Below are 15,569 nucleotides of genomic sequence, written 5' to 3'. Positions count from 1 at the left end.
GGACTCCTAAACAGAACTAAGTATTCACCCTGGGCCTCCACCTTGCAGTGCTCCCTGTGTTTTTCAGTGGTTTCCTCTGTTTCACTGGGAGGTTTCTGTACTTACACTTGATCCATGGCTTAAGACCAAGGCAAATACATTGAAAATGGATTGGAATGCATTGCCATTCAGGTGTTACCAGGAACTAATTATTTTTCAACTCAAAACTGAGTGAAATAATAATTCTGTTGAAAACAAAATGGCTATAAGGGATTATTACTGATTTTGAACTTGTTTTGGTTCTTATTAACATTCTCTTATACTGGAATGCATTTACTTGGTAGCAGACTGGGGTTTTTTGTCACTTACTTAACACTGAATGTATTTTAGGAGCAAAAGAAGTTGATTCTCATGGCTGGCCTTCTGAGCAATAGCTGTAAGGATTTTGTTGCCTTGCTCAAACCTTGGCACAGCACAGATGATGTAGAATATCCATCCCTCCATGGTCTGCTGAACATAATATGTGGACAGCAAGAGTAATGAAAGATCCTGCTGGCTTTTCTTTTGTAAGACAAACCACAAATTAAAAAAAAAAAATCTTAAATGTTGAATGTTCACAGATCAAGTATTTGTGTCACAGTACAGCTCAGATTTAGGAAATTCTGCTGTGGCTTGAGGAAGCAGGAGGTCACAAGGGACATGTGCTTCCAGGGAGATTGTTTGGGAATGAGCCCAATACAAGAGTGAAGAATTTTTAGTTGTTCTGTTGTTCTGTTCTCTGTAGAGTCAGAACCCTACCTTAAAATGATTTTTCTCCAGGTTTTTTCCTAGAAATAGTGTTTTCTGTATAACATTTGTACACTCTGGGTTCTTTGACAATATTCTGGCGTTTTTTTATGTATGCAAATCAAAGTACTCTGTCAGTGGGGTATTAAATAGTGGTAATATCTTCCAATGGCAGCCTTATATTATGAAAGCATGTGAGATTGTTACATTAGCTCTTTATATGCTGCCATTTAGAATACCTACTAAGATATTTTTGTTGTTTTTTCCAACAGGGAACACACTTCTATTCCTGTAGGAGTTGAGGGAATACTTTCATTTCTATCTTTATCTTCTCTATTTATTTCTAAGGGTCTGGTTTGCAGACTCTGGTCCCTTTGCACGTTATTTTTATGATGCCTGTCAGAAAACACAAGGGTTTATGCACTTTTTCAAAACTCCTCTAGTAACAAATCAGTGTAAAGTGCTTTTACGTAATTTAAATATTGAAGTAGCATTATGAAGTAAAGTGAATCTAATAATACATGAAATTGTGCCATCAGTAATTCAAAACCACCATTGGATGGATTAATAACATATGCAGTTAAATCTGTGGTATAACAATACCTAATTGTGCAGGTTGTTGTCAGAAAAAATGTAAGTACCATTTAATGAATAACTCTCTGTTGTTTTACAGATTTCAAAATACACTTTACAAAAGAAACTGAATGAAATGGTAAGAAAATAATGAAAGTGCAAAAAGAAGAAAGAGCTTTAATGAAAAGAGTATGCTTGGGGTATAATCCACTACTAACTGGCTTTAATAGTTAATGATATATGATAATTATTACAGGTAACACAAAGAGGTATCAGCTTCAAACCTGAAAAATCTTACAAATGCAATGTTTTTGGGTTTTTATTGTGTGATAGCTACTGTTCAGCATGTGGTATTTTTTCCTCACGGAATTAAAGTAGAATTGGTACATTTGTTCTCTTTATAGATTAAAGATTTTTTAATAAACTGTCATTTAAATAATGTAATTTTATTGCTCTAAAAGTATCTGGCATAATAATATCAAAAAGTAGTAGAGAATTCCTAGAAGTTCTTGGTTTTTTTTTTTTTTTTTCAAGAAAAACTAGTGGTTTTCTTCTCACTCTTTTTTACTCCTCAGAATTAGTTTTTTACATCAGTTTCCCTGAACAGTTTAGATTTCATCCAGTGCAGCTCACTCCCTTTGACACAGGGAATAAATTTACCCAGAGTGACAGCATAGTGGCTCTGAACCCTGTTGTCTCTTTTTGGATGTGAAAGAGTGAGCCAGAGAAACATTGCTAGGCTTGATTGAATAAATGCTGTGAAAATTCTGCTGCTGCTCAACTGGAAAAAATAAAGATAATATTGTCAGACCATTACGAACTGTGATTTTAATTAAGAAGCTCAAAAAACTAGAGTCCAGTTTAGCTTTAAGTACCATGACATTTGTACTGAAAGTCATCTTCAACGCTACAGTGGTTTTACACAAAATATGGTGAAATTGAATAATGTGCCCTCTGACCTGGGAGATAAGGCTACAAGTTAAAGATCAAAGGCAACATAAAATGTGTTTTGTCTTACTTCACTTTTAACTTGTATTTATTCCTAAAATGCAGCTGATCTAAAAATGTGTTGAAAATATACAGAATAACTGGACTTTCATTTAGGTCATTTTACATATTATCTTTCTTTCATAACTTACAAGCTCAGTCTTCCATATGAATGAGAATATTTAAAGGACAACAGCTTTTCTTTTAGCTGGAAATGCATCTATGCTGCTTAAAAAAATATATTTCTTATGTTCATAAACTTTTCATTAATTAATGATTTGAATATATTGAAAGCATTTACAGAGTATGATAATCTAAAATGCTATTGAGCGGGCCAAGATGCTGGAAATCCTCCTTTAGAGGACTAAACAGAACATGTACAGTTGGGACTTACTTAGGGAAAATGCTCTGATATGAAATGATGAAAACAAAATACCCCACAAGATAAACAAAAGTGATTTTTTTTCCTCTAACCTTTTGCAGTAGTGGGCTAATGTATTTTTAGACCAAGTCAAATTCTACCAACTTTACTCTCTGAGTGGTTGCACTGAAATAAGTGGCACATTCAAGGGATCAAAGGACTAGCTGCCCATGTAGGCTCCTGGTCATCACCAATGGCAAAGTGTTTAAAAATCAAATGGATGAAATTCTGAACCAGTCATTTATCTGGGACCCATTTCTATTTCAATTTTGTCTTTTGTCTAAAAGACAGATTAGATCATTCTCTGGTGTGTGTTTTGAGAGTAAGCAGATGTGCTGCTCAGTTTATATCTGGCACCTTAGAAACCCTGCCAGTCAGTGAAGGAGCTTCTGTGTGAGCTGGGGACTGGGTGTGCCTTACTGATGTAGCTTTTTATTCTGTTTTTGTTCCTTTAGTTCTGTTCTTTTAGCATGGTATATGCAATGTTAATACTTGACATAAACACTGTGTCCAGTTAAGTTTATACAAAAATTGTAGTGCTGATATAATTCTTACCATATATGCTATAATTTTGAAATAGTGGAAGGTTTTGTTTTGTTCTGAAAGACAGTATAGAGACAAACAAATTGATATTTTTGTGTTTTATTATCTATTTGTTTTTATTGTTGTCTCCCCCCCCCCCAATTAAAGTGTTGACTATTGCATGCATTGCAGTTGTTTTGCACTTCACTGCATATGGACAGTAGCACTCATGCAGTCAGGAGGGATTACCACAAAGCCAATTCAGTTGATAGAACACACTTGAGTGTGAGCTCTGTATTGTATTTGTTTTCCTGCTGCTGAAATTAGGAAGTAACTGGAGGAAAATGGTCAGGTGTTGGTTTCCTGACAAATGATACACTGGAGAATGCCAGGACTCTCTGCATGTGTCATCATTTCTTATCTTCCCTTACTGCTTTTATTGGAAACTAAATGTATGTGAAACCATTGAGTGAAGCTGCAGTCAGATGGTCTAGGTTGATTAAACCCTACCACAGAAAAGAGGGAATTTAGATCCAAATAACCCCCATCGTTCCTAGCAGACAGGGAACTGTGTTCCCACCTGAACCATGTCCAGGGACTGCTGGCACGGTCAGGTGAGTCCTACTTGGCACAGGCCAAAATGTGTCAGGGATATTTTAACAGCAGTACATTTCCTGACAACTTCCCTGCCACCATTTAGTTTTCTAATACAGGTGTAATTGTCCAATGAATGAAAAAGGAATTACTGCAAAAAAAACTTTGTTTGTTCATAATAATCTAAGATAGGATGTTTTTGTTCCCTTTCTGCATCTTTTAGGAGTTTGTCTGTAGTCATACTATGTTTAAAAATACAATGAGGAGGCAGTGATAGGGTATAAATTCAATCCAATTATTTTTAAGTAGAAAATTGGTGAGAACTGGAGGAACTGTTGTGAAAAAAATTCTCATTTCAAAGATGTACAGTTGATAGCCCTTTGCATAATTTTCACGTGATCTTGCCTTTGGTCTCCATGCCATTACATCTCCTTTGTTTCTCTGACACTTTCACCTCCCAGTTACCACCTTCTGCTTCAATGAGTACCTCTGACTAGTGACTCCATTTCCAGAATATCTTTGAGATATGAGCCATTCCCTCTTTGTGTTTCTCCAGTCACCCACTTGACCCTGAGCTATTTCTCAGGTCTAGTTCCACCAAGAAATCATTGTGCCTCAACAAGCCATATGGCCACAATCAATTCCACTCCCCATCCCAGCTTATCTTTATTACTGGTGGAGGGCAGGGCAATAATTCCTGTTCTTGCAGTATCAGACATAAGGAAGAAGAACCAAGATTCTGTGGGTCTCACTCCAGCTCCAGGGTCATCCACTCCCTATCCTGCAGTGTCTCCTGATGTTTCTTGATTGGCTTCTATGGAAGAATGTTTTACAGTCTGCCTTTTCACTGGGAGGAGACAAATCACCTACTCAGGCTTTTATTTCTCTCTGCATTAAGCCTGGAGAGCAGCCTGCCATCAAAAATCATATTTAGGCAAGTTTTAAGCTCTTAATAATAAAACTCTTGCAAATAGAGCAGGCCAGTTCCTTTTTTCCCCTGGAAAGAGCCCTGTGAAGTAGCAAAGCATATTTCAACTTTTTGAGAGAGGAGGAGGGACTAACACTATCTTGCTGACTAAAGAAAGGAATTGGGATAACATTAAGAAAAAATCCATATTAAAAACTACAAAACCCCTCAGACCACAAGCTGTTCAAGTCTCAAATTAGGGCTGTCTCCCTAGTTCATCGATCTCTTAGAATAAATATATCTGAGGGAACTACCGGGAAAAACAAAGAAAATATTTCCTTTTAATGTTTTTGGTAGAAAATTCCCCTCCTAGCATTAGTTAAGCACAGATCTTCAACAGTTAATTTATGATTAGGAAAAACAGAAAGTATAAGAACATTTTCAACCTACATTCCTTGCAGTGATTTCTGTAAGTGGTAGTGTTTCTTTACCAGTGCTTCCATTATGACTTTCCATTTGCTGTAGTGTGTTTAATTTCATACCTTATAAAACATGAGAAATTTGTATTGTATATCCTGTTTTGCTAGTCTTATGGTGGTCATTTCATTTGATTACTATCAGCTTTTATTATCCTCTGATGCCTGGACATGTATTGCATTTGTTACTGTATGGAAATGGAGCCTTGCCAAAGCCAAACAGACTGGGCCAGATGCATCCTGGTGTAACTTGAATTTACACACAGGAATGAGTTTGGCCCAGTTCATTTTAATTGCTGTGTTTCTCTACTATAGATTAGATATCTAAAAAAATGGTTATCCTTTCTGAGGAATTAATTTAGCCCATTCTCTTCAGAAAAATTCATTTTAAAATTCACCAAATAGTACCTACAAAACTGTTAACAAAAATACACTATAAAGAAGAACAAAAAAATCTTACTGTTACAAGGATAACAAAAAAAATTGTCACTGAACAGTTTCCACAAAATGAGAGAGATTGGTAAAATGCATTAAATATATTGTACTTAATTACCGTGTGGGTTTCTTTGTGGTATTACTCAGGCCAACATGTGAAGTAAGATAGAGTGATAAGAAGTAAGATAAAGTGTTAGATGCTTTCAAAAGTTGCTAGAAACTTCCCCTACAGATACACAAAGTAATTTCTTCATATTTCAAGATATTAGAACAGCTAATTGACACTGAGAAAATAAGTATTATTCACTGAAAGGTTATTTTTCTGGGGAGCATGGAGTGTTAATCTGCATTAGACTCACTAGTCCAAATCAAAGTCACCTTTACTCTAGAAGTAGTTGATGCACTTCTGCTTTTTAGCAGGTGTGTTGAAATTCTTTGATTTAGGTGTGTCAAATGCACAAACTCTCTCCTAATTCCCTTGGCTGTGCTATTTTTTACAAGCCCAGGACTGGAATGGATGGAGCTGTCAGGAGTCTCTTGAGATGGCTCAGAGCATGGTCAGTGCAGCCAGAGTCAGAGAGCCATGGCTGTTGATTTTTAGCATCTCCTTGGATGGGTTCTGTAAGCTGCCTGTGCAACCTGTTGCAGTGTTTGCCCACCCTTACAATGTCTTTCCCCTCAAGTTTAAGTGAAATTTCTTGTCTCTCACTTTGTGTCAGTAAGCACCACTAAAAGGAATCTGGCTGTGGTTTCTTTATTCCTTTCCCACAAACACCTCCTCTGGTATATACACATTTATCAGCTCTTCTCCAGGCTGTGTGGCCACAGGTCCCTCAGCTTCTCCTCAAATGTCAGATGCTCAAATCCTTTGATTATCATGATGATTGTGTCTCTTTTCCTGCTATTTGGAGATGGGAAAGGTTATTAGACACGAAACTGACAACTGAGAGATTCTGGGAATGATCTTGCATTTATGTTGTTATATTCAAAAGCAACTGGAGAGCTACTTACTGCCATTAAATGGGTGCTTCATTTATGTTCCTAACAGGATCAAAAATTACAGATGCACTTAACAGCAAAAGAGGAGCATCATAAGAAACTGAATGAAGTTGAGAGGTGTTATGCTACTATTGCATCTCGTTTTGGGATTGTAAAAGGAGTTCATGGCAAGCTAGAGCACAGTGGTATGTATGTCCTAAGTGCCTCCAGCACTTGCTTTTGCTGTGCTTTGACAGCACTAAGTTGGAGACACTTGAAAACTCAGAAAAATAGTAGCTACTCTATGCCAAGCATCAAATATCTTGGTAGGTTCCTCAGTGCTCTTTGCTGATCCACTGCTACAGTGGTGTGTGTGACCACTGATTGAGGAGCTATCAAACCAAAAAAAAAACACCCCCAAAACACCAAAAATTTTTTTCAATTACTGAATCTCACTAATTTTTTCAAATTTTTCAGGTTTCTGCAAGAAACCATTTTTTTTTTTTCAAATCTAGTTTCAATTTACTGGTTACATATTCTATGTATATTTGTGGTATTTCAGTACCTCAAGTTACTTGTTGTGTTCAGTTTTTAAATTTTAAATCTAGAATATTATTGGCTAACCAATGTCCTGCTGATTGTACTTCAAAGCTAGAGAGTGAGCACGTGACTTCTGCTGAAAAAGAGTTTTACTAATTTTGGCCTTCTTGTTGTTCTGGAGGGTTTCCCTAAGTTATATCAGAAGTTAGCTGTTACATTCATCAGTATTTTAATTTTTAAGCACATATTCAAAACTGCAAAATTGCTTATGGTGCTGTAAGGCTGTTGTCCATCATTCCCCATGATGGACCATCTCTAGCAGAAAAGGAGAGGACATTCTGGGTATCTGCAGTTCTTGTGTTCAAGTGTGGTGCCAGAAAACTATTAAAGAAAATAAAGAGTAAAGATTAAGAGTGAAAAAAGAGAAATCAGAAACCAGAAAAGGATAAAGGGGAACCTGAAAGGATGAAAATACAAAGATTGAATAGAACTGTCTGAAAAAGTACAGGAACCAGTAAATATTTTCAGCTTTTCATTGTAGAATTTAAGGCAATTTCCCAGTGATATCTTCACCTCTAAAAATGTTATTGAGAGAAAATTCCCTCCCCTTTCAGCACTAATAGAAGTCATCCGTAAAACTTTTTTGCTCTGCTAGCCTCTGCTTTTTTTCTGTCTTCCATGGCCTATGTGCATATAACTCTGTACATCTGTTAATTCAGGTATTAATTTGTTCTGTGCCCGATTATGTTCTGTGTTAGTCTGAAAATAACTAAACTCATCAGAAAATTACAAGAAAATCTTTAAAAAAATAAAACCAAGATTAAAAGTCCTACTTAAATGACATCATAGGACACTAAAAATTACAGTTAAAAGGCAAGCCAACATACAGAAAAAGTTTTAACTCATTGCTTGAGGTACAGACAACTGGTACCACCTGGTGTAATCCTCCAATATAGTATCAAACCACACAGAAAAAGTAGTTGAATCATATTTGCAGTTTTAGGTTTTTTTTTAAATGAATTATATATTGAAGTTAGAAATCAAATATTTGTTCAAATGTGAAATTATTTGTTAATATTCTTTGACTTTTTTTTAAAGTGCAGGAAGCCATACAGCACAATAAGAAACTAGCATCAGTGAATAAAAGACAAGAGACTGAAATAAGCAATCTGAAGGAAGTAAGTGCAGTGCACATTTCTGAATGGAGAATGATCCCTGTGGGTCCCTTCCAACTCAGAATATTCTGTGATTCTTTGGGCCTTCCAAAAGCTGTTGATATATTAAAATAAGTAGTGGACAAGCAACAGGACTGTTTTTCATTGTGTGACTATTGGCTAAATTGGCTTCCACAGACACCTCAGTTAAAACTGGAGCAGCTCTGAGAATTTTCTGTAACTTGTGAAGTTTTAATTACCTCTATGGCATCCTCCTTGTTTCCTGCTAATTATTAATAACCGGTCTTCTTCCTGTGCTGTGCTGCCATCTCTTCTCCATCTGTGAGGAAGGTAGCAGTGGTATTTTCAGTTTAGTCAGAGGTACAGCATGAAGAGCAGTTGCCATGGAGGTGAGCTGGTGGCTTGAACACAGGATAAAATGTGTAACTGAATCCCTCAAGTGGGAGAGTTTTGAGACAGGGCAGCTGAGACATCATATTATGGTTTACAAGGAAGTTGTCACTATGCTCTTTTCTCCTGCCTCTATTCAGAAACTCCTCAAGATTTGCTCTCTTGAACACAGGTAATAGTGGGAAGAATAACATTCTTTCCCCTTTGAGCTGTTTCTTAAGAGCTGACAAAAGAAAAACAAATGGGCGTTCACAAGTCAGCATTGTTCTGTAAACTCAGTATCTTTCCACACCACATCTTGTCTTTATATCTCCTTTTCTTTTTATTTTCCTCCTTTTATTTTCTTTTCTCCTTTAGATTCTGTAATGATTTTATGAGGGATCAAAAGCATGAGTATCTCAACTTCTTGGCCTAATGTTAATCCTCAGTTTCCAGATGATTGCTTTGAATCACCATGTAATCATTGCCAAGTTTGTGAATGTTTTTGAAAACAAAAAGGGCCAGGGGGAGAAGATAATTTGTACATGAGGAAAAGGGACTATGACCATTTTATATTTGGGTTATATTGATCAAAAAATGAATGTTTACCTGTTTACCTTTCCTTGCCTGAAAAATGAGATTTGAAGGTACAAAAGTACTTGAAAATTCTTCCCCTTCCCCTTTTCCTTTTAGCATGTAGCCTCTTATTGTTAAGGTTCTTTGGAGTATGATTCACTAAAAGCCAGACTTTGTTTATCTTGAATATAGATATTTTGAGATTTTTCAAAATTTATTTCATTCTTACCTTCTTTAGTGCTTTACTTATTTTTCATATTTATTACACAGAGATATTGCCACAGTAAAAATCAACCAGGAATTCAATTTGGATTTTTTAGTTACATACTAGAATATAACATGCCAAACCTCAGTGTCAAAAAGATCAAGTTTTGATGTGATCAAAGGTTTCAGAACTCTTGCCATCAGAAAAGCAGACTGAAATCCACAGTAACAGTGCAGCAGAGCACTGGAAAAGTTCTCAAGTTAATTTCTGTATCACAATTAGGTCTTACAGTATTCAAAAATGTTTATTTAGCTACATAATTCAAATGATAGGTTATATATAAAAACTGTCAGTGTTTATCTGGAATATTTAATGGATGGAAGAGAAACAGAAAAATATTGGAAGGTGTCAGTGGGGATAACTTTCCTCTGTAGGAAAGCTGTTTTTGTTAGGATGCTGATATCATCATAACTCTGAAGGTCTGAGAGCAGCTTTGTCTGTGCATTGTGTACACTCCAGCTGTGCAATTCCTTTAAAAAAAGGGAAATAATTTGCATGTGAAAGAAACAGGAGCATGTGACAGAAACATTTCATCTAAAATGCAGCATATCTTTATTGTAGTAGATTGTAAATAAAAAAGTGAGGAGTTCTAGAAATATTGTAGCATCACAGTAAATTGGTTTTGTTGCTTTTGGTGAGAAACCAAGAATAATTATTACTTAGCATTCTCTGAGGGTAAGTAATTTAAGAGGTAAGAAAACAGAAGTGTTTAACAAAATTTTACATTATGAAATTTGTGAGTAACATAGGTGTGCGAGAGAAATTGAGATTTATGTACTCCAGCAGTCAAACATATTATTTGATCCATTTTTTTTCAGCTCTACTCTTGATTCTTAAGGTCATGAAGGGTTATGAATTTTAAATAAAATACTGTTAGATAAGCAGAAAAAGGGGGCCAAGTGAAACTTAATCCAGCTTCCTCAGTTCAGCAGGAAATGCCATTATTGTATTTATTTCTGAATTTCTTACTAAGTTTAAGTATTTGACCATTCTTTTCTGAACAATCTCAAGTGGGATATTTAGAAGAGTTTTGAAAAGGGATTACCAGGCTGTTTTCACTTGGTACATAGCTGAAAGAAGTCATGATACCAACAGCACAATTTGGGGCAACTTCTAAAGCTGATTTTATCTGCCTTGGAGACTTGACTGACCTCTAACAGCTCTGACAACTTCTGGGTTCAAACTTCTTTCCTCTGTAGCCTCAGTGCTGGAGTGGGAATGACTATCCATGGTACTAAAATCTTAATTTGGTTGTCAGCTCTTATCACAGCCATTACTTTCATTCAGACCTGGATGATCTCACACATTTGTTCTTAATGGGAATGTGAAGTTAGTGAATGCTGTTTAACATTTATGGGTAAAAATAAACTAATCTCCAATTTTAATGAAATTTCAAGTGTGTTATGAAAGTGTTAAATATATACAATAGAAAAATTGAGTAAAATTGAGGTCTGTTCTGCACAGGTTTCCTCTTCTGGGATTTCAGGAAAGAAATATTATTTAGAGAGGTTGTAATTTTCTCTTCATATTGGCTGCTTCAAGTCCAGTTCCTAAATTGTAATGTAATGGATTGTGGGAAAATTTCCTTTCAGTAACATTTGTTTTTGGATCTGAACATTTTGATACTCAGTGTGGTAGGATTCTTTCCAACCACTGTGAAAATGCTTGCATTGATGTCTGGCCAAGAAGAAGGTTTCTGTCATTCTGCTGCTTAAAAAACAACTCTGCTGCTCAAGACCCAGAAGAGTACAAGAGGGTTGCAGCAGTCTGGGAAGAGAGCCAACAGATATAGGTGTAATTTTGAATACAGGTTAAGTTTTCATAGGGTATCAGTCCTGGGAAGTGGTTACATCTGCCCATGCTGGCTGCTTTTCCAGTCCCACACCATTTCTTTATGCTGGAACATGTATTTGTGTGGCCTCAAGGGAGAGGGGAATTAATATTTTTTATTGGAAAAACCTAGATTTTTATTAAAAAAAAAGCCCAACCAAAAGCCACAAACCCCAAAACAACCACCCCAACCAAAAAAGTGGAAGTTTTAGCTTAGACCAGCTTGGAGAAGGAAAGCAGGTTTAAGGACTGGAATTTTGGGACACTCTTGACTTACACTGGCATGAAGTGTTTTTGCAGCCATATCCCTAAGCATTGGCTGCTAGCAACAGCTCAAGGGAATGGGTTTAAAGCCTTTATCATTCTCTCTCAGCACACCCCAGAACTGATAAAATTATTTTTCACATTCAACATACTTTCTAAATTTTTGGATACTGATTGTGATTTTAATAATGGGAGAAATCTACTAGAAAAAAAAAAGGCAAAAACTTTGGGATTACATTGTAATTCATTCAGGGTACAAGAAAAAACATGTATGTATGTAGAAAATTATTTTTAAAATTATTTTTGCAGCTACAAACCTTGTGATTTCACTCACCATGAAAAACTTTGCTATTAGTTTTGGTGATTTCATTTGTGGAGGTTTTTTTGGGAGTTTGTGTTGGGTTCTGGTTGTTTGTTGGTTTTGGTTTTTCCTGCCTACAGCTTTGTATTAACAGATTTAGATTTGCTTCCAGATGGATTGTACCCACCCACTTGCCATTACAAAGAAAATACAATCATCTTTTCTGCCTCAAGGGCATGACTCATGCTTTCCTCATGACAAAATAAGTTTTTTTCTGCACACTGTAAAGCCTGACTTTTGGAAAACAGCTGGCATCAGATCCATGGCAGACTTTTGCACCTGCTGGTGTGGCACCCAGCCTGTGAGCTGGGCTCTCTGTCCCATTCATCTGCTTCTCTGTGCAGGCTGCCCCGTGCACCTTTGCATTTGCACAAAGTTAGAGCTGCTGGCACCTTCTGCCACTTAACAGCAGGAACCTGGCATGGTTCATTCTAGTAAAAGCAGTACAGCTGAGATATGTCTATATTGCAAAAGATGGGGAAAACCTAACTAGCTTTCAGAATAGAATAATTGTAAAGCATTGCTGGCTTTCAGTTCTGTAATTGATTCTGCAGTTACACTTAGGACTTGCTAGATCATTTTAAATTTATGGCTAAAATACGTGAGAAATAAAGCCTCTAGCAAAGAAATGATTTATTTAAAAGTGCTACCTCTACTTGTATTTTCCATAAAACTTGGTGAATTTCAGCTGCAATGTAATCTTTTTTTCTTCTTTTGTACTGTTCTATGATTTTGTCCAGAACAGTTAAACTACCAGCCTGTGATAATTCTGTGTGTGATAACTGAAATTCCAGTTTTGTGAAGAAAAGTTAAACAGACCAAACTTAGTTGTTAGATAAAACTATGACCATTCTGAATGCTTGGTTCACCACTATGGCATCATGGAGAATTCTTGATGCTATCTGTGAGCAGCATTCAGAACCTCTGCTATTTGTCTGAGTAAACGTCAGAGTGCTCAAGGAGAGAGCGATATTAACCAGACTACCTTGCACCAGGATGGGAGGGGAGGGGGAGAGCAGGGCACAATATTTATGGCTCCAGGAACTATAAGTTGTAATTTAATGAGATCAAAGCATTTGCTGTTTATTTGCTGCACTAGAAGCGCTGAATAAACTGGTTACAGAACAGATACAAAAAAAAAAAAAAAAAACAAAAAAAAAAAACCCAAAAAAAAAAAGCTGCAGGATATTTAAAAGAGGATAAAGACTATAAAATCAAAGGCATCATGTTGTAGAACCTTCTAATATAAAATTAATTTAGCATTCTCTTGAGATTAAGTAATTAATGTTTCAGGAAGAGCAAAGATCCTCCAAATTTATAGCCAGTTCCTGTTTTTACCAGATAATCACTGTTCTCCCTTTTTTTCCTCCTTATTCCCAAGAACATACACCATAGTTACAATAGTAATTCCTATTGTATATGTGGGTAAAGAACCCATAAAACCTATTGGTTTTACCAATACCAACTCAGTGTCCACTTCTAATATACCTCTTGGAAGAGAAAATAATAAAATGATGAAGTAAATACTTCAAAGAGATTAAAATTGGCACATTTTACCTGAGAAAATAAACTTTTAGTCACGTGTGACAGGCTTAAAGTTTAGTAAGTCAGTCTTGCACATTTCAGTACCTGTAATTTATTCTGGTTTTTCCATACATTGTTTCAAAGTGGGGCATGACCAGGATAGTTTAAAAGATTTGTCTCTGTTTTGAATTGCAATGCCTATACTGGATGAACTATTTATATGTGTTTCCTGTGTTAAGGAACTGAAGAAAGTAACTACAGACTTGATAAGGTCCAAGGTCACCTCTCAGTACAGGGTGGGAGAAGAAAACATCAATCTTGCAGTGAAGGAAAAACAGTTTCAAGAACTGCAGCAGAAAATCAGAATGGTATTTTGGATTTTAAACAAATTAAAGTTTTGGTGAATATTTTCTGTTCTTTGTTCAGCAAATCTCCTGGCAGTGATCTCTGATGGATACAGATTAGTGATTCCTTTCTACTATATTGCATATACATTATAATTGAACTATTTCCACTATAACCTTTTCTAGGGAAATAAATGTGCTATGAATATCAGTATAATTTCATAGTAAAAAAATGGGTAAGGAGACATTTTAAAATAATTCCATTTCTTTAAATAACCTCATGATGATTCACTGTATAACATCAAAACAATATTCTTAAGGAAAATGGACAGTAATTTTTAATGCCTTTTACGGTTCTTCATGCTCTTTTCTTTTTTGAAGGAGACAGCAGTCAGTAAAAAAGTTCAAGAAGAAAACACTCACATTAAAGAAGAAAAGCTGGTGAGTTGATAATACGGCTTCACTGTTTAGAAATCACTTAAGAATGTAGGTGCTGTATTTAATACTTATTATACTAAGCTAAAAAAACTAGTTAATTTCACTTGTTTGCACCTCAGAAATACTTAATACTGGCCTAAGTGGTATCTTACTGCTCGGTTTTTAGAAGTGTTACCAGAACAAAGTCCATTCTTTGACACTTTATTCCAAGTCTTACATTTTGTCTTTGAATTCAGAGGGGGAAATTTGGTATTCCCATGAAACACATGCCTACATGTGGGTTCAGTATTAATAAGCAGTAAATAACATGCTGTTCTGCTTTCTGGTTACCAACAGTTTATTCAAACGTTGCTGGTATTGAAACCAGGTACAATGGCAGTAATGTGTCAATGGTGCATGAAGGAAATTATGTTCCATTTAGACTATTAAGCCACACCTTTACATCCCTGAACAGAGTTAGGAGTGTCTTCTCTTGCGAAGTCAGGTGTATTCCAGAAAAATTTTTTTAAAAAAAGGCTATGGAGTCAATTATCAAATGTAGCAAAAAAAAAAAAAAATTGTTCCCTGCAATAACAACATAAGGCACTGCTTTGCCGAACATTAAGCATGAAAAGGGTGATTGGTTGTTTTCCTGTTCTTGAACAGTTGCAGGACTTTCACTCTGCAGTTCCCAAAAGGGAACAGGTCAGAGAAGTGTATCATTGGTGCCAGGGAGGGACAAAAGCAGTATCTTGCTGGCTGCTCATAGAGCACTCATCCAGCAGCACTCTTCCAATTTATAAAAGCCTGCTTGCATTTTGAGCTTACTTTTAAAAAATACTTGCCAGTAAACACATGGAAAAAAATGAGACTTACTCAGGCCTCATTACTCTCCCAGCCCTGAATGCACTAAAAGGATTTCTGTGGAGATGAATGGAGCATAATTTGTGGAGCATATTTGCTGTGTTATCTAAGAGAAGGATTCTGGTTTGCATCTCTCTCCTGTTCTGTGTGAATTGCTAAGGTTTGTTTGGTAGGTCAGTTTGAACTTATGGAGGGGTTTGGTGTAGTCTGGAGAGGGCTCTGATGAAGAGATGAGCTTCATCTTTCCTCCAAGTGCTTGGGTTTGGAGACATGGATTTCTGTGTTGTGGAGCACTCATAATTCACCTTGATTAACTTGGCTTCAGTGGTTCTTGGACTTAGGCTAGAAATATCATCTACATTACAGCTGATTTCTACTAAAG

The 15,569-nt window shown here is 36.2% G+C and overlaps 1 protein-coding gene across 1 annotated transcript in view; it reads left to right on the top strand.

Annotated features, from left to right (window-relative positions):
* Window positions 1-15,569, top strand: part of CCDC73 (coiled-coil domain containing 73) — a 95,784-nt gene that overhangs the window by 60,420 nt on the left and 19,795 nt on the right. Inside the window, 5 exon segments of the mRNA XM_050974902.1 lie at window positions 1,439-1,477; window positions 6,729-6,864; window positions 8,297-8,376; window positions 13,802-13,930; window positions 14,288-14,347. Coding sequence (XP_050830859.1) covers window positions 1,439-1,477; window positions 6,729-6,864; window positions 8,297-8,376; window positions 13,802-13,930; window positions 14,288-14,347 — 444 coding nt within the window.

Source organism: Serinus canaria, chromosome 5 (genome assembly GCF_022539315.1).
Source record: "Serinus canaria isolate serCan28SL12 chromosome 5, serCan2020, whole genome shotgun sequence".
In the NCBI taxonomy this organism is placed as follows: domain Eukaryota; kingdom Metazoa; phylum Chordata; class Aves; order Passeriformes; family Fringillidae; genus Serinus; species Serinus canaria.
This window is presented reverse-complemented; position numbering and strand designations above follow the sequence as displayed.